This window comes from Montipora foliosa, chromosome 2, assembly GCF_036669935.1.
Source record: "Montipora foliosa isolate CH-2021 chromosome 2, ASM3666993v2, whole genome shotgun sequence".
In the NCBI taxonomy this organism is placed as follows: domain Eukaryota; kingdom Metazoa; phylum Cnidaria; class Anthozoa; order Scleractinia; family Acroporidae; genus Montipora; species Montipora foliosa.
In genome coordinates this window covers 43,749,664-43,772,163 of record NC_090870.1, presented here as the reverse complement: position 1 = coordinate 43,772,163, position 22,500 = coordinate 43,749,664, and the positions used below count along the sequence as shown (strand labels likewise).

General features: G+C 39.0%; 2 protein-coding genes across 2 annotated transcripts in view; one reads left to right on the top strand and one right to left on the bottom strand.

Annotated features, from left to right (window-relative positions):
* LOC137993207 (medium-chain specific acyl-CoA dehydrogenase, mitochondrial-like) overlaps positions 1 to 6,552 on the top strand; it is a 34,570-nt gene extending 28,018 nt beyond the window's left edge. The window contains exons 15-17 of the mRNA XM_068838914.1: positions 2,536 to 2,619; positions 4,521 to 4,592; positions 5,975 to 6,552. Of these exons, the coding sequence (XP_068695015.1) occupies positions 2,536 to 2,619; positions 4,521 to 4,592; positions 5,975 to 6,055 (237 nt within the window). The 3' untranslated portion in view covers positions 6,056 to 6,552. The remainder of the gene's footprint in view (positions 1 to 2,535; positions 2,620 to 4,520; positions 4,593 to 5,974) is intronic.
* A 6,977-nt stretch (positions 6,553 to 13,529) lies between these two features.
* The window catches only part of LOC137993206 (centriolin-like), a 68,557-nt gene continuing 59,586 nt past the window's right edge, over positions 13,530 to 22,500 (bottom strand). The window contains exons 53-55 of the mRNA XM_068838913.1: positions 21,689 to 21,726; positions 21,437 to 21,551; positions 13,530 to 13,661 (exon numbers count right to left, since the gene is read on the bottom strand). Of these exons, the coding sequence (XP_068695014.1) occupies positions 21,471 to 21,551; positions 21,689 to 21,726 (119 nt within the window). The 3' untranslated portion in view covers positions 13,530 to 13,661; positions 21,437 to 21,470. The remainder of the gene's footprint in view (positions 13,662 to 21,436; positions 21,552 to 21,688; positions 21,727 to 22,500) is intronic.

The window sequence follows — 22,500 nt, the reverse complement described above, 5'->3', positions numbered from 1 at the left end:
ATACTCGAAAAAATCAGGTGCTCCTTTGCAGGAATCTAACCTACGACCTTCCGATTACAAACATACATACACACATAGTTAACTATTAGAGGGTGATGTGAAGTGCTAGTTTTCTACCCATATGAACTATGTGAGCGTTAGCCCTACTAATGGAAATGAGTCCACACAAGGACAGAGAAAAACTCTGACCGGGGCTGGGAATTGAACCGACGACCTTCGGGTTAGATCACCGCTGCTCTACCGACTGAGCTACAAGGTCAGACGGGAGCTGGCCATAGGAACTGAAGATGTCAAGGTCAAGGCAATGAACATGTACAAGTTGAAGTACAAGGAAGGACTACGTTTTTGCAAACGTTGGTCGTGTAGCACTTATATTTGAACAGACTTACCTGATTAGAGTGTAATGTGAAGTGCTAGTTTTTTACCCCATCAGGAACCATTTGAGCGTTAGCCCTACTAATGGAAATGAGCCCACACAAGGACAGAGAAAAACTCTGACCAGGGTGGGAATTGAACCCACGACCTTCGGGCTAGATCGCCGCTGCTCTACCGACTGAGCTACAAGGTCAGACTGGAGCAGGTCGTTGGGAATTAAGATGTCAGTGTCACCGCAATAAATATGTAGAAGTTGTACTTGTACATATTTATTGCCGTGACATTGACATCTTAAATTACCAACAAGCCGTGACATTGACATCTTAAATTACCAACAACCTGCTCATGTCTGACCTTGTAGCATAGTCGGTAGAACAGCGGTGATCAACAAACCCGATGATCGTGGGCTCAATTCCCACCCTTGTCAGAGTTTATCTCTGTCCTTGTGTGGGCCCATTTCCATAAGTAGGGCTGACGCTCACATGGTTTATATGAGTGGAAAACTAGCACTTCACATCACCCTCCAATAGTTAACTCTGTTGAAATATAAGTGCTACACGGCCAACGTTTGCAAAAATGTAACCCTTATAAATACACACATGCTTCATTAAAAGGTCAATTAAGAATGGCAGCCATACGCTGATGCGGACCTTAAAACTAATACAGTGAATTAATAAGACTACACAAATTCACAATACTATTAAAAAAACTGTATCTACAAGACTTATTATTAAAACTACTAAAATTACATCGCTAGTTTAAAGATACGTAGGGTATACAATGCAAATATATATTAACAGCGAAATAACAATCACGAGTTTAGTCATTACAATTTAAAAATAAATAAAATCATCTAGTAATTTTTTTTTAAATTGACATAAGTTCCTTTCATAAAACTTTTCTTCAAGGCTAACGTGAATTTATTTACATTATCTATATCCCTTGTTTCGTTATTGAAACTATTCCAAAGAATGGGTCCTCTAAATAGCAAGGATTGCCTTCCGAATTCCGTCTTCGCTGTTCTTAATATAAACATCAATTTCCTTCTACGATAATTTACTATTTCAAAATTTCAGTTCGAATGCTCTAGCACTGAGCTAAAGCCGAGACTCGTGGGGGCTAACTTGAAGTTTAATGGCTTACCTTCCACATAAAGCTAGTGTAATAGACCAATTCGGCTAACTCAGTGTTGTACCCAATTCAGATCCTCTGGGAATAAAACCTTATGTTCCAAATATTTCCGTATGATCGAGGATGCTACATTATCATGCAAATGCAATACACAAAGAATCTTAACCCCGAGAGATTTGAATTGGGTACGACATTGCGTTAGCCGAATAGGCCTTTTGCAACTAACGATCACATGGTACAAAATCCGCCATGCTGGAGGGCAAGCTCATTATTATTCCCCCACTGGGACATTAAAACAAAGAGACCTGAACCAGTCAAGCTTGACTTGCCTTTGTTTTAATGTCCCAGTGGGGGAATAATAATGAGCTTGCCCTCCAGCATGGAGGTACCATGTGATCGTTAGTTGCAAAAGGCCTATTGGTCTATGGTCTCTAAAATAAGAGTCTCCTATTGCGCAGTGGTAGAACATCCGAACTAGTAATCGGAAGGTCGTATGTTCCGCGGCTCCTGCGACGGAGCATTCGGATTTTTTCCGAGTATCCCCGAGTCACCAACGAGAAATTAATGTCTTCAAAGCGGACCAAGTTGTTTGAAAAAACGAAATTGTCAACGACCTCATCAAGCAGCTAGCTATTTCTCCCGCCACAGAAAAAAAAAAACAGTAAGAAAACACGCTAAGGATACTGAAAAGAAAAAGAAAAGTTGGGAAAAGTTGAGTAAGTCTTCAAAGTCTTTAGTAATTAAGAGAGTAATTGGCTGAAAAAGATCAAAGCCCGTCCACAACTTTAAGGGGCAAGGAAATCAATGACTTTAATGCAAAAATGAATGTAATGATAGTAGATTCCTGGAAGTTCATTTCATGCCGTGACTTTGTATTTCCAAAAAGTAAGTTGCGGCGGCGGCAGCTTATAAATCGAAGTCGCCGTGTTTTGGCCGCTGGTCGGCACTTACTAACCGCCGTTTGTCTGTTTTCATTGTAAGGCTTTTTAGGTGGTTGTTCATTGACATTTTTTTTGGGCGCTTTTCTAGGGACGACGCAACACATATTTCGCTTCAATCGCCAAGTGCCTTGCAGGAGATGTTGCGAATAAGTGCGCCACAGATGCGGTTCAGGTAGAATCATTTGACAACTAATAACGTTAACGCCTTTGCCAGAGGTTTCAACTTTCACAAGTTGTGCCCTTTCTTTTAGAAGGCCTTTTCACCATTACACACGCAACAGAACAAGGAAATCCTCCTTATGTTCCCCGTGCACTTGCGTTTGTGCTTTCTTCACAAATTGTTCGCTGTGTAAAAGAAGAGACTCAAGCCTGGCCGGCAGGTATTTTTTACAGGTCACAGGTCAGGTTTACGAGTCACTGTAGTAACGATGCTAAAACATTTCTATCGTTATTGTGTTATTGTTAACGTATGCCCGATTCACACCAAACCTTAACCATGTTTTAAACATGTTTAGTTAAACACGGTTTTATTGTGTTTTCTTTTTAATTTCAAACCATGTATACTGATTTTTGTCGAGTACAAATTTAGCACAGATCAAAGCATGTATTGAAACTCACCGGAATCTCTTGTAAAAGCCGCCAGTCCTTCATTTTCCTGTAAAGTAAAGTAAAGTAAAGTAAAGCAACCATATTTAACGTCGATAACTCGTAACAGTAATTCAACTGACAAACCTGAGGTCGACGGTGCGCTCATTTTACTCCCCCCACTCCATCAGTGCTCCGTTTTACGGGTATTTAAAGCTACTTAGCTACACGGAAAGGAAAGAAGTCGAAGCAAGGATGCGAGATCCGGGAATCAAACTCAGGACCTCTTGCACCAAGGCCACACACTAACCGACTGTGCCATCCTTGCTCCGTAACTGATTTTCATTTTGTTTAACCATTTTTAATTAAACATCATTGATGACTTTTTGGTGTGAATGGAGTAGATGAGTTGAGTTGCAGTACTTTGAAATAAATTACTGTTGGGTTCCAAAAATGGCACTCTCTCTGATACAAATCTGCAAACTATGTATTATGTTGAAAGTCTCGTTAGCATTTAGCGATAGCTACTTAATTTAATTAACTATTAGTTAGGACTATGGTTAGCATTGATAAAGGGTTATAGGGTTGTTTTAGCGACGTTAAGACAGTGACTTGTAAACCTGACCTGTGACGGGTGTCTTGAAAACAAAGGCGCCTAAGACTCTAATACTCGAAAACGAAGAAAGTAGCCCAAAACCCGCAATTTGGCTAACCCTTGGCCTAAAGTTGGTTTTTAGGTCTAGGGTTAGCCAAATTGAGGGTTGTGGGTTACTTTCTTCGTTTTTGAGTCTTCGGATCTTAGGGGTCTTTGTTTTCAAGGCCCCCCCCCCTTCCTTTGACCTGTAAAAAAAAAAGACAGCCACAAGCCTGCTTTGGCTGACCCATGCGAGCCCAAACCGTCGGACAGGAATGTGAAAGGCTTTCACATCCCTCAGTGGTTGGCAACCTCGTTCCCAGGGTCTCTCTTCTCTGCCTCCATTGTCGTTTAGAATAGATGGCTCCGTTTTGCCTCAATCCGACTCTTCGCACAGTTCTTCAAAGCCCAATTAAGCTAATCCTGGATTACTGGAAACTTAAATTTCAGCACGGTTTATTTTCTAATCGAAACAAGTTTCCAGTTTCGTCTTCAATTTGACTTTCTAGCATATAATAACAACGTGAAGGCTTTTCTGACGGGCAAAACTTAACCCTGGGTTTATATTAAATTGCGGATTCATTGTTACTGGGCTTTTGAACAACAGGGCCGTTGTGTGCATGTCGTTTTACTCGGTTTCATCTTGGTCTCGCTTGCTTTTTTACGTCTCAACAAAACATTTTTTGGGCTATAACCGTTTGACAACAGTGGGGAGGAGGCAGTTTTGAATGTAGAAAAGTGGGTAATTATGCTAATGTTTTGTCCAGCGGGTGAATCTTCATCGACTAATTTAACATTTACACATCAAACGTTTTATGCAGTGGTTGTTTATTTTATCCTGCCATTGTTTGCAGATATTCGGTGGCAACGGGTTCAACTCCGAGTATCCAGTTGAAAAATTGATGAGAGATGCGAAAATCTTCCAGGTGAACCTTGTCTTTCCTGAAAAATTCGTTGTAATTGTGTATTTAGTAAAGCCAGGCCAGGTCAACTCTTGAGCACTTTAGACCGATTTTTTGTTCATCCCTCGCTAAAGTGCGAAATCTTTCCCAACCTAGACAAGTTAGTTTAATAACTGAGAACATTGCTCCCTGTTAAGTTTCCGCTGACACTTTTGGGCAATAGACCTTTTTACCTTTTTTCTGTTGTTTCGAATGGCTGTTATGGGATGCCCAGGGGGGCAAATACACACTACCACGCAATTTTGGTCAAGTATGGTATTCTAAAATAAGGGGAAAAGGGAAAGCAACGAAGTTGATGTTTCTTGTAGCGTACCCATAAAGTACAAATAAATAAATAAACACGAAGTTTAAGCCCCGGCTACACGTTGTAACATTGTTAGAAGAACACGTCCCAACATTGTTATAAGAACGCTTCTAACAATGTTGGATACGCTTATAACATTGTTGGAAACACTTCACTTTGGTCACTTTTGTCCGCCTCCGCCATTTTGGATTACTCAGTCATGGTTCTCGGATTGGAGACTGGGCCCTTAAGTCTGATTGGCCTTTGCACTGCAACATTGTTGAAAGGGCGGGTACACGTTTCAACAGTTATTGTATGTTGGAGAAAATGTTTAATCGACATCAAACATGCATGCTACACGTTCTAACATTGTCGATCCAACAAATATTTTATAACAATGTTTGAACGTGTAGCCGGGGGGTAATGGTGCTCTGCCCACTGGGGCATTTCAGGGTCAATGAAGCGACTTAGTAGAGAAATTTACTGACAGTTTAAACAATTACCAGTCGTCTGAAATTGGAAGGAAATTCGCCCTTAATTTGTCCAACCAGAGGAGATCGTTATAAGATGGTTTGAACCTATTTTGAGGGCGGGGTGTAAAGGAGTCTGTATTCAGTTCACTTAAGGACGGTGCCTACTATTGTTATTGCGCATACGTTCTGCGCATCTCCAGACACTTGGATTTCCTATCGGTGATGCTAACTAATGCAGGTGCATTTTTGCGCGGTTTAAACTATGCAGAGAAAGTAGATCTTAGTAAGTACTCTTGGTATCCAAAAAGAAACTTGGGGGTAACCATGCTTTCTTTAGAGATAATTAAGCTTTCATTTGAGAAAGACCGCCATACATTGCTTTGTATTTTAGAGCTTTATACAAATATTGTTCATGAATTATCTTTGAAGAATGCGTGGTTACCCCCAATTTTCTTTTTGGATTTCAATAACACTTGGGAAGATCTACCTTTCCTGCATAATCATAAATCGGGGCAAAAATACCTTTGAATTAGTAGGCACCGTCCTTAATTTCTTTTTTGACTCATTTGGCATCCGCCATTAACTTTCAGATCTACGAAGGTACGGCACAAATTCAACGGATGATAATAGGACGTGAGCTGTTGGAAAAAGCGAAGATGACAACAATGTAAAAAAAAAACCGAACGATAGTTTTTGAGTAGATAACTTGGTTTATTTAGAGAAAACGTTCGGAAATGCGCATGTGTTTTGGAGCTGTTCTCTCTTGAGAATGAAAATTGAGAGGTTGTAACACAAGAGTCCGTTTTTTTTTAATGTAAAGAAACAAAAGAGCTTTGCTGCAGGCTAACCTGTAATATTTTACTCTGAGTTGACTGCAACAAGAATCTGTCAGTGATAAGGTTATAAACACGCAACGTTCTTCTAGTGGGAGAACCCCTGATCCAATGTTTAGTCTTTGTAACATCAGCTTTCTGGAAGAAATCTAGCAAAGGCGATGAAGTAATCTTTTGTATAAATCGATATTGTATACTGGCGCACGTACATCCTGGAGAGTAAATTTTGTTAAGGATACTCGTCGATTTTTTTGTGTCCGAATTTGGTCTAATTTTCAAAAACTTCAGATGTATTCGAAAAAATTGGGTCCAAATAAACTGACAACATGGAAAGATTGGTAGCTGTTTTTGTTATTTTTTCTTGTGTATCTAGTGAGAGGAAACTTCGTTCTCTTGGTCTTTTTTTGTCTTATTCACCTTTTTCACTCCGCGAAAACACTGGGAACGAGGCAGTTGCCCTCTAAAATAAGCCAAGGTGCTGATGACCTCGGTTTTCCAGGGTCTCCATGCGACCCTACACAAAAGAGGCTATAAAGGACTTGTATTTATTACCACTTTTAAACTAATTTTTTTTCCTGAACTGGTTTCGCCTTTGAGTGGTTGAGATTAAATCTTAGGATGTTAATTGGAAAGGTGGAGGGAAAATGAAGGGAGCTGAGAAACAAAAAGCCTACAGACCGTGTGAGAAGTAGCCGTCAATTTGTTGCCCTTTAAGTCTTTTTAAAAAAACCAGGTGTTCTCAGGAATTTGACCTCTTAAAGCAACGACGCTGGAGGAAACGACTGTCACGGCCTTAGAACATTACCTCGTTCAAGTGGAAGTTTTGGTTTCGATGAATTTACATCCTTGACGGTGGCTGGTGCAAGTTTTACGATCTGGCGCCACGAAAAGGTGCAGCATTGAACTGAAGTCACATTGCGTGCTGGTGTGATTAAGCTATTACGCAACATGAAACAAGAGGAGTATGCTTCTAATAAAGAAGGATATTAAAAAGGGGGAGGGCGGAGGGGTGGCAAGACAGGCCACAGGGGATTTGTGTCTTCGGCTATCAAATCGGGTAACTATCAAAACGGAGTGGAGGTCAAGTACTGAATGGCTTTTTTTTTTACTCGTTAGCACGCGTTCGTTAGCACGCGAACTCTGAGCCTTGTTCGAAAGAGGAGGCATCATTTTAACAAATGCGTGATGTGAATAAATTGCCAGCTATAAGCACGTGGTCACTTAAATTGTAAGGAACACAAGAAAGAGACGCCAGCGCGGCCCATTGGTTGGCGTTGTCGATGTGAATGCTCCGGTTTCAAATCTCGCTCTGACTGCCATCTGCACTTCTGATTTCAATGTCTTCACGCTTTTCAAATAGCCACCTGCTTTCTTCCTCTTAAGGCTGTCATGTTTGCTCAGAGTATTAATTATTGTTATAATCGGCTCTACGCGTCAAATATCCATCATTTTTGCATATATGGGGTCATATCACTTAACTTGCGGTGTCAATTGAGAACACTCTTGCGCTGCACTTGACGTAGACATTTTGGAAAAATTAATAATTATTCATCGAAGTGGAGGTAAACATCAACCATTTCCACCTACACTGAAGTGAATTAGCAACCAACTTTATCGATAAAATTTGTTCCTCGGAAACCGAAGAGAAACGGGAAGCCATTTTGTTTTTCTCCGTTTGCTCAGAGGTGAACAGTATACACTTGATGGCCCCGAGGGATGGTCCCAAGGGAAACAGTTAGTTTTGTTTTCCCGAGAGTCCTCATGTTTCCCGAGAAGAAGTCAAGGGAAACATCAGGACTCGAGGGAAAACAAAACTAACTAGTTTCCCGAGGGACCAGACATTAAGTGCTTTGTTATATATTTAGACTTTTCCTGCAACAATCGCAGCAAAACACCCGGAGCGGGCAACAACTGCGGAATTGTATCCCGGTCGGGATACATTTGAATTTGATCAGGGCCACGTGACCAAGAATCAACCAATCACAGTGCTCGTTCAGTTAAGCGAAAGCCTAGGTGTATAACAATACTTGTTATTCGCCTCCGAGTCCGAGATAGCCAATCAGAATGCGCGGAACGCACTTCTCACTTGTGTGGTATATACTAACTACTGATATTCCTTTCAATTAATCTCAAATGAGTTACTCCGTCGAGCATTTATTTTGTAAACCTTTGCCGTGTATATAAAGTGCTTGTTTTGCATCAATGCATTATTTTTTCGGTGCCGTTTCGTTGTTTTAGTCTAAAGATTTCTTGTTAGGATTCCTCACCACTTTCCTTCTTTTATGTAACCGTATAGTTTTGTTTTCTTGCTTTTGTGGTAAATGAAAATAACTTGACTTATAATTAAAAACTCAAGAGGATGATTTTTATGGTCCGGTTTCGCCTTAGATAACCGGCATGACTTCAAGTATAAACCGTATGGTAGTTGTAAATTCACCGGTGTTAGAAACTGAGGGTAGGACCGATGGCGTTCAACGAAGCCGGGTTCGTATTCCTTTTACAGAATACAAGGGAGATATTTGTTTAAAAATAATCTTTTTGTCCTTCATATGTGACAACCATTGAAACAAAAGAACCCTTTTGTCTTGTCAGGGCATAAAGCTCTAGTTGGCAAATCGATTACAATACTTGATGTATGCAATATCTTTGCTATATACGATAGTTTCTCTTGTTGTCTTGAATGTTGTTTATTCGGGCACCTTGCGGGTTTACATTGTATCGAGTCAAAATGTTACTTCAACTAGCCATCCCCATTAGCTTGTTTTCGTGGCTGGAAAAATAAGTCGGACAATTAAATCCCCATCAATTAAGCAAATTACAGAGTTTTGCTCTGCTTTTTGCTGACCTTTTAAAGTATTGAATGTCAAAAGGCGGCGCAGACGTTTTGTGAGCAAGAAATAAACTGATTTGCATGAGCTAGTGCTTTTGATCCCACTGGACCAAATTACGCCCTGAGAAAAACGACTTGCGTTCAACCGCAACAAATTTGCCGTGGGCGGTGGTTCATTCACACGTGTTATTGGGGAAGCTCTAATGTTTTTATATCACTGAGATCTTGATAGAGTTGAGAAACTGTGTAGGCGAGCAGCGACACATATCGCTGAAAGGATCGGAGCCAACAAAAGCCTCGTACCATTGCGTTGTACCTGCTTGGAATTATTCTCGAAAGGATGTTAAAAGATGAACAATCTCGGTGTCCAGTTCTAGTGCTCTCTCCCTTAACCCACTCTGCACATGCAGGAAAACTAATATAGCAAAATTAACCAAGTAATGAGGAAATACATAAAAGGGCTATTTCACAAATATATATTTCCAGTACTTCGTGGTAATTCATCTTTTCATGTATTCACTTTTTTCCTGAACGACCTCACAGCAGACTCAAATACTTGTGATATTTACATGACCCTTGGGAACAAGATTGAAGTCCAGATTAATATACTATTTACTATGCATCTCAATTCCTTAACCTTTCCACGCGGGAAGCACTTTACTTTCGATACAGGACTCTTCGTAATTAACAATGCTATCCTTTGACGTGTTCCTTTGAGTACAATTTTGCATGTTTCTAAATCACTCGTCCTTCGTCAGTCATTCCTAGCCCACACAAGCAACTGCGTCTCTCCGGTCTTCAGATGTCATTCTTAATTTGTGACATTTTGCACAAGAAATCAAGGCTATATTGCGTTAACATTACAAAGGGATTAACACCACCTCACATGGCCCGCTCAAACATGTTCTCCTCGCAACTTTTAAAAGCTATGGTCTTTGCGACTCTGTTTGCTCAACATCAAGAAACCAATTTATTAGAGAATCAAAAGGTGGCAAAGTGCCGAATGTCTTCACGTCTCCGTAGTCAAGCAAAATTTTATGTGTCTGCCATCCAATACACGCGAAAAACAAACATTTGAGGAGGCGGTTTGTGAGTTTCCATCATCATATCACGGCGTTTTGAACTCAAATTTTTCTCAAGTTTAATTAAAAGTGAACGAGGATAATTACCAAACTTTCTTTTAGTGGAAAAAGCACAACGTAACTCTAACAAAAACAGCCGATAGTTGAATAGACTCCGGAAAACGCGCAAAAATGACACAATAGAGTAAGAGTTTTCATGTAAACGTGCCCTGACAAATACAATAAAATTGTCTTGGAATATACACAATGTTGTTAGTAACTTTACTACATTCAAAAAACCATTAATTTTTCAACATAGTACAGGCAGATAATAAAGAAAGAAAACTATCGCAAAGAAAACCTTTAATGAAAGTAAATATTTTCATTTCTTTATGGCAAATGTACTTTGAAATGTTCACCAAGACTCGTTTAGAGATTGATCGCGATTAAAAATCAGTTTGAGACTGAGCCAACTCTTGAGTTGGACATCGGTACTTATTTGATTCTCACCGTTGCATTATCCTTTTGGAATCTAAAATAAAAAAGCGAGTCTTCCTGATTTTGAACAATTGCCAATAGTTGGCTAATTTAAGCTGCATTCTATTGAGGCGTATTGCTGTTGTTATGGCATTCCATAGAATTCTTCTTTGTGCGAGCACCTTTGATTCTCAGTACTCCTGCATACCAAGTAAAAATTAACGACTTTTCGATCACGGGTTCGTTGGCTTTTGAACTTTTTTTTTAACGAAGGGACAAAACCAGATTTTTGGAGGGTCCATTTTTTAGAAGTTTGATTGAGAACGTCCATTACATGTAACTCTGAGAAAGCCATTCGTTTAATTGAAATGTATCTCGTTCTTTTTACTTTTGTGAAAGTAGACAACAACATCGCTAGCGTGAATTTAATGAACCACTTTTCTTTAGCTTTTCTAGCAATTCCTTCAGCTATATATACACCCATTCTGAGCGTACTAAGGAACACTGGAGAATGTTATTGCAGACTAATTATCCCTCATAAACATGTGAGATGAAGGTTGGTTTACGGTTTACGGATCTTCTCACTGCTAATTTGTTGACATTCTTAATTATTCCTTTCCTCTTGTGAGTAACTAACTGAGTTAAAAAGTTGTAGGGTTAGTTTCCCAAAATTATCACAATGGCTCAGAGCATAGACTTGGAAAAAAATCCAGATGACAAATTTTGATAGAATTTAGTTTCTTTTGAAAGGAGAAAAAAAATACACACTATCCAAACACCACCATTCGCTTTTGATTCAAAAAAGAATAACAAGTAGATAGTAAGGTAGGAAGGAAGGTAGTAAGGTAGTAAGATGAGTAGGAAGGGTAAAAGCAAGAAAACGGAAGTGCTTTTAGACACAAGTTAACAAGATCGCCTTGTAAAGTTCCTTCTCAACCTCTTTCGTATCATGGAAACAAGCCACCTTTCTTTACCTAATACGAAATGTGGGAGGCCAAATACGTTTTTCAAGATGTTGGTTTGGTTTTGACGGATGGGTCTTAGCCTGTGTACATCGGCTTCCTAATGGGTCTCGGCTTTCAATATTTGCTATAGCTTTAAAACATCCCGGTTCCATGTCAAGTAACGGAGTTGTTACATGTTTTGAGAGACCGGTGTGTATCGTTTTTTGTTTGAGCAATTATTCTATTCTTGTTATTATACCATTATTATGGATCAGTCAATTCAAGCGATCTCTTCTGTAAAACAAGGAATCGAAGTAATTTGCGAAAAATTGTGTTCGGTTGCTTAAATGAAGAGCAATAGAATTTGCGGTTGCAGACATAGATATTGGGCGGCGTTTTTCGTTTAGACAGTATCTCTTTCAGCTCGAATACTGATGTTTGTTTTTGTTTCTAAAGAAACATTATCCTTGTAGAAAAATCATCGTGTGCTGTCTTTTTTGTAGAATTGTAAATTCTGAACAACGCATTGATGTACCCTTAGCTTGAACGGAGAGCCGAATCGAGAACAGTATTGCGCGGACAAATACTTTAACAGCGAGAGCACCGATCTTTGGTGCCATCGGGTCTGGCCAGTAATTCTGTTAAAAACTGCAGTCGATCTGAATTCCTAAATTTGAATTTCTGGCAATGATAACAATCGCAAAAACGTGTTACCTGTTAGAAGTTTCTTTATACTGACAATCAATACAAATTAACTACAAATTTCTTGTGAGAACAAAACCAAAATAACTTACTATGTAGTGCTATTTTCTCCACGAGGCTAAAGGATATTATTTTCGCAACTAAACATTTATTTTTGCCAAAGTTTCAAGCAGTCAAATAGTAAAATCAAATGTGAACTAAAGTTACACGAACACAGAGGAGATCAAACAAAGGGATCATCTCTAAATCATATAATATACATTGTTATCCTGGCATATATTCTTATAGAAAATTGATAAGTTTTATAGAAATTAAACCTCTCCTTTTAACGTTTGTATTCATCTTAAAAATGTATATTACAAACTTCTTAAAACATATTTTGCCGCTGCTATCAAAGAAATACAGTTTTCAACATCTATGCTTCTGAGCTTCGAGTCTTTTATATGTGAAATATAGTATTTTATTCTTAGTGATGTTCCTATGCAGTTACATGCATTCTACGCACAAGTCATGCGTTCCTCGATCGATCATTCTCTGTTTCCATTCAGTTTTCTTTCAGGCTTCCATCTGCACAGGTTTAAACTCATGTCGCATTGTATGCCTTCGAACATCGACCTTTCGGTAAAAACGCCTGCCGCAAATCTTACAAGGAAAAGGTTTGATTCCAGTGTGGCGCCTCATATGGGTCAACATGTTGGAAGACTGACTAAACACTTTTCCACATTGTTTACACTGGAAAGGTTTCACTCCAGTGTGCATTAAGATGTGTTTCTTCATGTCGGACTTGCGAAGAAAGTTCTTGCCACAGTAACTGCAGGAGTATGGCTTGTGATCGGAATGGATAAGTTTATGCGTGGAGAGGCTTGAAGGTCTCTTAAACTCTTTGCCGCATTCCAAGCACGTGTAGACTTTAGTCGTTAGAGCAGTCGTTCCGTTGGGCGTAACGCTGTCTTGGCTGCTTGTAGGATCGCTTTCGGCATCCAGCTTGCCGCTCATATGTGTATGCGGCATCCGGTAGACCCCCGGGAGTACGATTGAAGGAAAGAACGTCGCTTCTTTGGTGATGAATGGTGACGGATGGAGAACATGGTTGTGGTTTAATGTTGCAGCTGGTGCAGGGCCATGGCCATGGCTTGAGCAGCTGAAAGGGAATTGCACGCTGCCGTATCTCGGAACTGGCCTTAAAACCATAGGTGACGGTCCACTGATGGCAAATGGCGGCTTGCAGGGAAAACCAAACGGCAACCTTGATCCAAAGAAATCCGACCCGTGGCGTCTAAGGAGAACGGGCAGGCGCGACGAAGGGTTTTGAATGTTTGTGGGAAGAGCAAAGCTAAAAGGAGAATCGTGAAAAGGAGAGGATAGAACAGTAGCTTGAGTTCGTCCCAGAGATGAATCTTCCTTCACAGGGTCTTTCTCTGTTTTTATATCTGCAAATTGTACACAGACAGGGTTTATTAAAATGGCTTATAGGGGTGCGATCTCCCTTAGTTCAAATGGGCTAAAAGTAGAGCTATATAACAAATATCCCTCTCCTTCTTTCTGCGAAACTGCACTAGGAGAAAACTGATCTTGACCTGTGCTTGTCAAAAGGAAGGCGAAAGATGGCAGCGCATAACTTTGGATCCAAAGTGAAACCAAGTAACAGTTTCGAAGAGAGCAGAAAAAATTTAAAAAAAAAACCAAATCATTTCGTTACATTGATTTTTGATAATGTTTCGAAATATTTCATCGTATTTAGTTCAATTTCATAGATTTAAGAAAAGAAGAACAAGATCATTTTTCCTCACGCAAACATCCCACGCAGCATAATGGGATGAATTAAGCTAGATGGCGCAGATTTCATATTTAAATCCCGTGCGTATAACATAGTGGCTTCTCCGAAAATGACTTCTATAATATTGTAATCCAAGCTTTCTAAGTAGTGAAAACTCCTTTCGAACGAGCTAAATATTTTATCGTTTGAAACGTTTTGATTGCGTCGATGCCGTGAATTAAACGAATAGAACTGAACAGTCCACTGAGCAATTATCCGTGGGGTGGGAAAAATGAACCATTAAAGCGAACTGGTCCGCTAAGTTCTAGGAAAATTTCTCCAGAGAAATATATCCCAATATGTAAAAAGAAAACGATTTTATAATTACATTGCAACCAGCACATCAACGGATTCTGCTTTGGCACGATCCAAGTTATTCAAAGCTGATTGCAAATTGCCTGTTTATAGTTAATGTGAAGAGCAGATATTACGATATGACCCTGCAATTTTTCTTCTGGAGCCCAGAAACGGAACTGGCGCGAGTTAAAACTCAAAGAGAGAAACTGAATTAAATCAAGCAACAGTGGTTTGATCACTCAAACAGGCGATGGATTTTCTCATGAATGCTAAGATCAAAGGAAAAAGAATCGGAAACAACGCTCTGTCTCTCTGTCCCTTCAAGATATTTCAAGTCACTTCTAATTCGAGTGCTTGACCAAGGTTTTAATTCATAGTTATTTTCCTTGAAAAAACTCTCTTCACGGCGTTTTGAGTTGGCAGCCCTATATAAAATCTCGGTAGTATTCGGTATAATTATTCTCGCTTGGAAGAGTAATCCTTGTAGTTAAGAGTTCCTGTGTGATTTCACTTCCATTCGGGACTGGCATTGGAACAAATTAAGCCTCATTTAACGATTTCTTTAACCAGCGAGACGCACGCCCGCTGTTTTCTTAACATCCAAATTCTAATCCGTTTATCAAATGATGACCCATTCATTTTAGTTCCTCTTTCTTCATCATTTACTGAATATTAAGAAAGAACTTCTTAATACCTGCAAAATTATCAGTTTCAGTTTCTTTTCAAGATTTTCTACCTCACCTGTAAAACTGTTCTCGTTTATGCAGGAAATTTTTTGCCCCAAAGTAGAATTGGGCTGTTTTCCTCGGACAAGAAATGAACGTGGCATGATGTTCAGTTTGGTGTTGTGATCCTGAACTCTGTCTTAAAAATGACAGACAATTACAAGAGCTGCTCTTTTAAAATCCTCGAAAAATATGTAAATTGCAGTTTAATTAGTTTTCATTCATCTGGATACCTTTTTATACAACTATTACCCGACCTGTGTATTTATGACCACGGAGTTAAATTCACGAGCTGTTTAACAAATTGCGCTTTCTTCAGTCCTTAAGGCAATAATCCTCACCGCACGCAAAAAATCACATTTGATGGTTAAGGCATAGGGTAACATTTGAATCCGCTGCTGCGTCTTGGTCGCTACGCACTCATATGGTATGTTTTTTTGTAAATTTTTAAATTGGTCAGTTGTTTTGTTTAAAACCATTATCATAACGACCCGAAGACAAACCAGTGGTAAACAGATGGAAATACGGACAATAGCTCTTCACACAATTTCAACGCACTTTTTTGTGTTCCTCTACCTCAAGCGATCGCTTCTCGTATAAAGAAATCTATACCAGTGTGCTTGGACGCCTTAAAAGGTTTACTTGTTTTGTCACTCATTAGATAAGAGGAAGGGAAAGCCAAGACCTTCGTGAGTTTTGTATCTCTCTCAGATTTCTTATAAGACTGAGTTGAAAAAATGAACCATGTTGCAGAAGAAGATTACTATAAAATTGCATTTCCCTTTAATCTTCGAAAAAACATGGTCTTTGATGCCTTGGCACCAATAAGAGCAGTACACATGAGAATGACGTGATGCCTTTTTTTTCCATTTAATTTACAACGAATTCGATACTTGTTCCGAAACATGACACTTCTGTTTAACACACATGCGCTCTCGGATACTCAGCAGGTGGGAAACTGCCGATCTATGTCGACAGTAATAATAATAATAGTAATAATAATAATAATGATAATAATAATATCATTTCAAGCACTTTTCAACCAAGGGTTCTGCTTTCTCAGGAATATGCGAGCAACTGACATTATTACATAAATGTCAGCTAGTTTTTTTCCCTACAGGTATTTTCATTTTATTTGGAAATGAATCGGCGTTTATCAAGGATATTCAATCAACAAAGCTTTTATTTAAATCGCTTAGTTACTGCATTCTTTAGGCCTTGCTAATCATTGTTTTCCACCATCGTATCTTTACACCATTTATTTGCCTTTCGTTCGATGGGTTGTATGGACAACGTGTTTGAAGCGAAGGATACAAATATGTCTAGCGCATGAATTTTCCAAGGTAATGAAGGTATCTTCCCACGAACCTTATTGCAGGCCTTTCAATTTGTTAACCTGATCACTTGGCAACAAGAGTGTAGGAGAATCACTTTTCATAATCATAGAATTTCAAAACAGCAAAGAGCTCTCATCAATAACCTGTCCGGCTGAGTGTTGTGTACGGTTACGTTTCATTTCGGCTTGTGGCATATTGTTTTATTTTACTAAATTCAACGGTCACCGAAGAAACTCAATCTATGTACATTTATCCGAAGCTTCGGGGCAAAATCAAAAGGCGTTTCCCCTCTATTGTGCAATTATATCGATTCACCAATTGAAATTAGTTCTTCCTTTGTCTAACAGATTAGCAATTTGATATGCGGGGAATTGCGACAGTGTTTACGAAAAAGAACCAGGTATCAAGAGATCGCAAAAGCTTTCTCGTTAGCAAGACCTTTGTATTTTACGCTTGTCCTATGAAACTTCACTTCGATATTCCCCATTAACAAAACTCTACTTAAGATCTCTTAAGTGTCCCGTCGAGGAAAACAATTGAGAACAATCCAAAAGACCTCGATAAATTTAATTAAGTCAACTCTCCTTTCTGGACACCATTTAATTTCACTAAAAATGTTCAGTATTTGAACTTGCTTTTCCTTGTTACTTTACAAGTAAATTCTGTTAAAAAACAAAGGTCTCAGAGCTTGGCACTGACTATTTTAAGTCATATTGTCAATGTTATACCTATAGGGACATTTTAGTAGTTATTTTCAATAGGTTTTTGGCAGTATATATATTTAGCATATACTAGTTCAATACTAATTTATATTTCAGTCAGTTATTTTCACTTCAGGTTTCAGCAGAGCTACGTAACGCAATAAACGCCTTGCCTCTTTGTATAGAAACTACAGGCAGGGATATCCTTATGTTTATACTGCAATAAATACAACCACTGTTTGTCTCCGGTATCGAAAACAGGAGTTCAGCTCAGGGAGCTTTTTGTCATGATATATTTTGTTGTACTTTTTTCAGACGTGCTACAAGAAAATTCATTGTTCTCGCTGTGTGCTGTACCAGTAACATAACGCTGAGAATGGTAAACCTGGCTGTGCCAAGGTCAACTCTTAAAAGCTCTCTTAAAGCAAAGTAGTTTGACTGTGTTAAAGGGCCAGTCTGTTGTCATCATTGGTGTGTCTAAAAGGCTTCATTTTCATTTTTTTTTCGCTTGTATACAAATCATTTTTACCCCACGTGCTCTCTTGTTTTATGAACATGCATGTGAATGTGAGTGCTTGAATATTTACATAAAAAATTAACTTCATTTTTCGGAATGGCTTATCATTACAGCGTTTCTCAAAACCCTTTTAAGTGCTTGCACAGCAATTTGTAACAATACGATCCCCTTGTTCTGAAAATCTTGTTTTTCAGCATGTCTTTTAGATAGGAAACAGCCAACACAACTGAGTTAACTTTGTCCTATACCTAGTTTCGTGCAAATTTTCTTTTTTTCTTATTACTGCTTCCACAACAACGATCATTCAAACAGCATATTATGAAGTGGAGTTGGTGGAGTGCTTCACCGTTTCGATGAAAAATCGGTGTAAGCGAACTATTCGACGAAGAAAATTTCAAATTTAGAGCACTTCTAAACGGTACTTTATAATTAACAAATTATTTGCATCGTCATTTTTTGTTCATTATTTTCTTACGATAGTTACTCAAACCGAACGATATTAATTTAATTCATTGTCAACTTTAAAACAATGATCTATATGAAAAAGGCATTTTGTCTCTAACCAAAAGAGCAAAGAAAGCTGTAACAGCTTTAACATAATAACTGCACAAAGAAAATTTTCTCAATGAAGCATTTCAAAATATGAAAAATGTAATCTATTAGTCATCAATCAGAGGCACCGGTTTTGCACTGAAATCGAAACTGGTCTTCAATATCATATCTTTAAGTTGTCTAAGCTAGATCATTTCAATAACTGAGCATTGGTCTTATATTTACTGAGCTTTTTTTGCGAACAACAAGGTCACCTTTTAAGCAATATCTACAAAAATGTTTTTTCTCTGATAAAAATTTGCTTTTACCATTAACTTAAAAAGTCCATTTTGAAAACGACACACCAATTATCTAGCCCCGTCGTTTTCAAAACTCTATGCGCAAAAGCGGTTACAACGAAAGTAATATTTTTTCAAATGAATCAAACAGTGTTTGTGCTGAAAAACACTTGACAATGGGACAGACGGTCAGAAGGTGATCTCACTCTATTAAACGTTTTTTTCAAAGCACTCTCAAACCACGTTCCACACATAGTATGCTGCACATCTGGTGTTTCCATAGACCACCTGTAGTCGAATGTTTATATATAACCTTCTGAAATCATGCTTACATAAAATGCTCCGTCCTTTGTGGGCAACTTGAAACCGACGGGACAACCAGTGTCTTTTAATTGCCGGCCACTTTACTGGTTGTTTCATCAAAATAAAATGACGGTGATTCAAATCACTTCGAAATAAAATTCACGAGATAAGTCGACAGATCCCAGGTTTATGAGAGAAGTCAGCAAGCAGTGCGATCGTTGATAGTGTTAGTTGTACTTCTGAAAACAATTTTCTTTGAGAAAAGTTTGATGGAGTAATGTTCGAATCAGCCACTTGCCTCAGTAGTGAATTGTCATTGTAAACAGTAGTTCAGGCTTGGTCGATCCCATCAGGTGTCGACGGGTGGTTTTATTTACATGTTACAAAAATAGCCTCGCCCTACCACCAATAAATACAGAACGTCAAAGCAAATGCGGCTTATCTTCCACCCCACACACGGTCGAATAAAACAGGCTGTCTCCATAACGGTATTAAGAATGGAAGGTTTATGTTGGATGTCGTCTGGAATTTTTTTATAGTTCAATGGTAATTGTTCAACTTCAAAAATTAAAAGAAAAAAACACGTTCGTCTTTGCCATAGAAACCATTCGAAAGGTGTCCTCTAGGAAAAAAAAAAAGTACGCCCCCAATTTATATCTCTAAATTACCAAGGCCTTTTGTTAAGGGCGTTAAGTTACCACGCAAGGAAAACAAGGTGCATTCCGCATCCCTTTCCAACCTCAACTTGTTTGAGTTGGTGAATTTCCCGAATTTCGGTAAGTCAACTATTGAAATTCTCTCAAGTTACTGAGACTTAATTAATTTCTAGCAATCTCAGTGTAGATTTGCTTAATAGTTATCAAACATATATAATAAAACCGTCCACCTCTCCACGTTATCTTTGGAACACGTGTTTTTTTTTCTCCTCTGTTTTAATTAATATACGCATTCAATGTTATTTGAGATGAAAGTCACTTACGTTCATTAACAACCAAGTCTTTTAAAAACTTAGTTGCTACAGATCTTAACGCCTACCGACTCGGCATGCATTAAAGGAAAATTGGCTACAAGCGCAGCATAACCTCATTCAAAAGATCGCATTAGCCAATAAAGGGGATTATCGAAAAGTCGATGAACAAAGATAAAAAGCTTTGTCTTACGTGCAACGAAATATCATTAGGAACTTGTCATAAATGAGTCCAAGTTCGTTTAAAGTAGTTTAACGCAGCATGACTTCTCGGTCACGACAGCTTAACTGATTATCGATCCCCCCCCCCCCCCACCCCCGCTTCCAAAAAAAAGACGATCTCCTATAGTGCCGATAGTGATTTAGACTCACATACAGCAAGCCCCTCGCGACAGCAAGGTGCAGTTTACCATCTTCAAGTCATTTCTCGTCTGAGAGAATGCGTTGTCGGAGAATTTGAATCTATATAATGACAATGAAGTCAATGTTTTGACACAGTAGCTTCTGAAAGGAATACCTGGGCCTTTTTCTTCTCCACTTGTTTATTGAACAAGGGAAACTCAAAATTTTATTGTTCTGAAGTGAAACCCACTCCTCCAAAAATTGAATAAATTTAAATGAATGACAGAATGGATACAATTGATAAGGGCTCCACTTCTTGATTATCCTGCATGTAGATGTCGTTATGATATGATCATTTGTGAAATTTCTGACATCTGGGTTCACACACATTCTTAAGAATTACACTTACGTGAATTTTTGAAGTCTAATATAAACGTCAAGAAGAAGCTTCAACAATTTGTTCACTCGTGGCTCGTAATTCGGCTGTTTTTTGATGTAACTGAGCCGTGAATCAACGAAAGTGGTGTGCTCACATGTTTGCGATATTGAAACAACTCTGCCAAAACAACGAAGAGGCTTTGAAGGATATTTACTCAATTGTCTCTTTCATCTTAAAAGCTTACTGGTAACCTCGTTTAGTAATCCAAGGCTACAATTAAGAATAAACTGTGGCCGGCTAATTTTCATTATATGCCCACGGAAAATCTCGTGACAAGTAGCTCTTTCTCGGGCCTATTTTTTTCGATCTACGTATATTGAAGGTGCACTATTGTGGAACCCCTTACCTGATAATGTTGGGGCCGGGAGATTTAAACAATTGAGCGGTTCAAGAAGGAAATCAATCGCACATTTGCATCGTCGGGGCAGTCTTGTGAAAACAATATACTTCAATAGTAATTTTAATTCTTATAATTAGAGTGCTATTTCAACTGATCCGAGATGGAAAGGAGAATTCTGATTGGTTCTCGGACCGCTAAGATCGACCGGTCACGAAGCAGCGTACATAGGTTACCAACTAAACTCTTCCCATTTTCTGATTCCATTTTCCTCGGACATAAAAAGAAAAATTTGAGAAATGTTTTTTATTTAGTCATGTCAGAGTTCCAGTACGAATTTTACTTTCCAGAACCGTTAACAGAAGCAGGCGAAGAGGCGAGGCGCAAGGAATAGAAAACCCGCGCAAGAAAGCCAGTAAAATAAAAACCTCATTGAATTTTATGGACATCAACTCGGCCAATATTTTCCAGTACGGACCGAACAAGCTAGTTCAATATACCGACTTTAAACTACGAACAACTACTGCCACTGTCACAGGCTGACGGTCGGCGTTTGATTTAAGCGATGTGCACAAGGTTTATACAGGTACTTACCAATCCAACGCTCTGCTGCGGTACTTTTCATCAGTTACGTCGTACAGAGCTTCTTTAGACCGAGCTCGAGTTCCTTGACCTTTTCGTTTTTGAGGCGATGCACTGAGGATAAAAACTGTAGCGTATAAAGGTTAGCAATAAAGCGACAGACTGTCAGTGCGAGTTTTGCTTAAAAGTCAAGAGAAAAAAAAAACCCATTTGAATAGATCAAGTCATCTCTCATGTAGATTTGTACATTGCAAAGATAGCTACCTCACTTTTTCTGACACCAGCGAAACTTGAAGCAGAGCCTGGAAGAAACAAAAAGCGGTGCAAACACCATCACACAACAGTTTTTTAAGTCTGAAAATATCATCACAGTTTAGATCCATTGCAAAGCCTTGAACGAATGGAGAAACCAAAAAAGTTTAGGAAAACTGAACTTAACATACAAAAAGGTTCGGCCTCAACCAAACGTTAATGATGGTAATATATTTGGGGAATAATGATTTTAGGGGGGAGTAATGATGGTCCTGTGGTACACTCGTGCCTCCCACCTTTACGGACCCGGGATCGCATCATAACTTCGTATGTGGGCTGAGTTCCAGTCGATGTCAATCTTTCTCCGAAGGTTTCTCTCTGGGCACTTTGGTTTTCCTCCCTCAGCAAAATGGACTCCCAGCTTATTCCATCTGGCGGTCGTGCTGTGCTCCGAGGTCATGTATGGGTCATGTTCAGAGGCCGAGCACCTAGCCGGCTGCACAGTTCCTTTGGTCCGACCTTGTAGGGTTGCGCCTATCGCAATTCAGTCCTTGACTGCGAGACAGGGCGATTGGCATGCCAGATATTAAAAACTGAACTACGGATATCGGATTTCCAGCATTTTCATTGGCTCGCCGGACACAGGCTATCACTTCATATACCTGCTGTATCTAAGATGGTCAAGAAACGCGTCAGAAATAAAGCGAGCTAAAAACATTTTTGCAGGTCTGAGAAAAAATGGCCGACAAAAGCCATGTTGGACCGGAAATTGACCGGTCAATCAACATGGAAGAGTTGTTGATACTGGACTTTTTAATAAAACA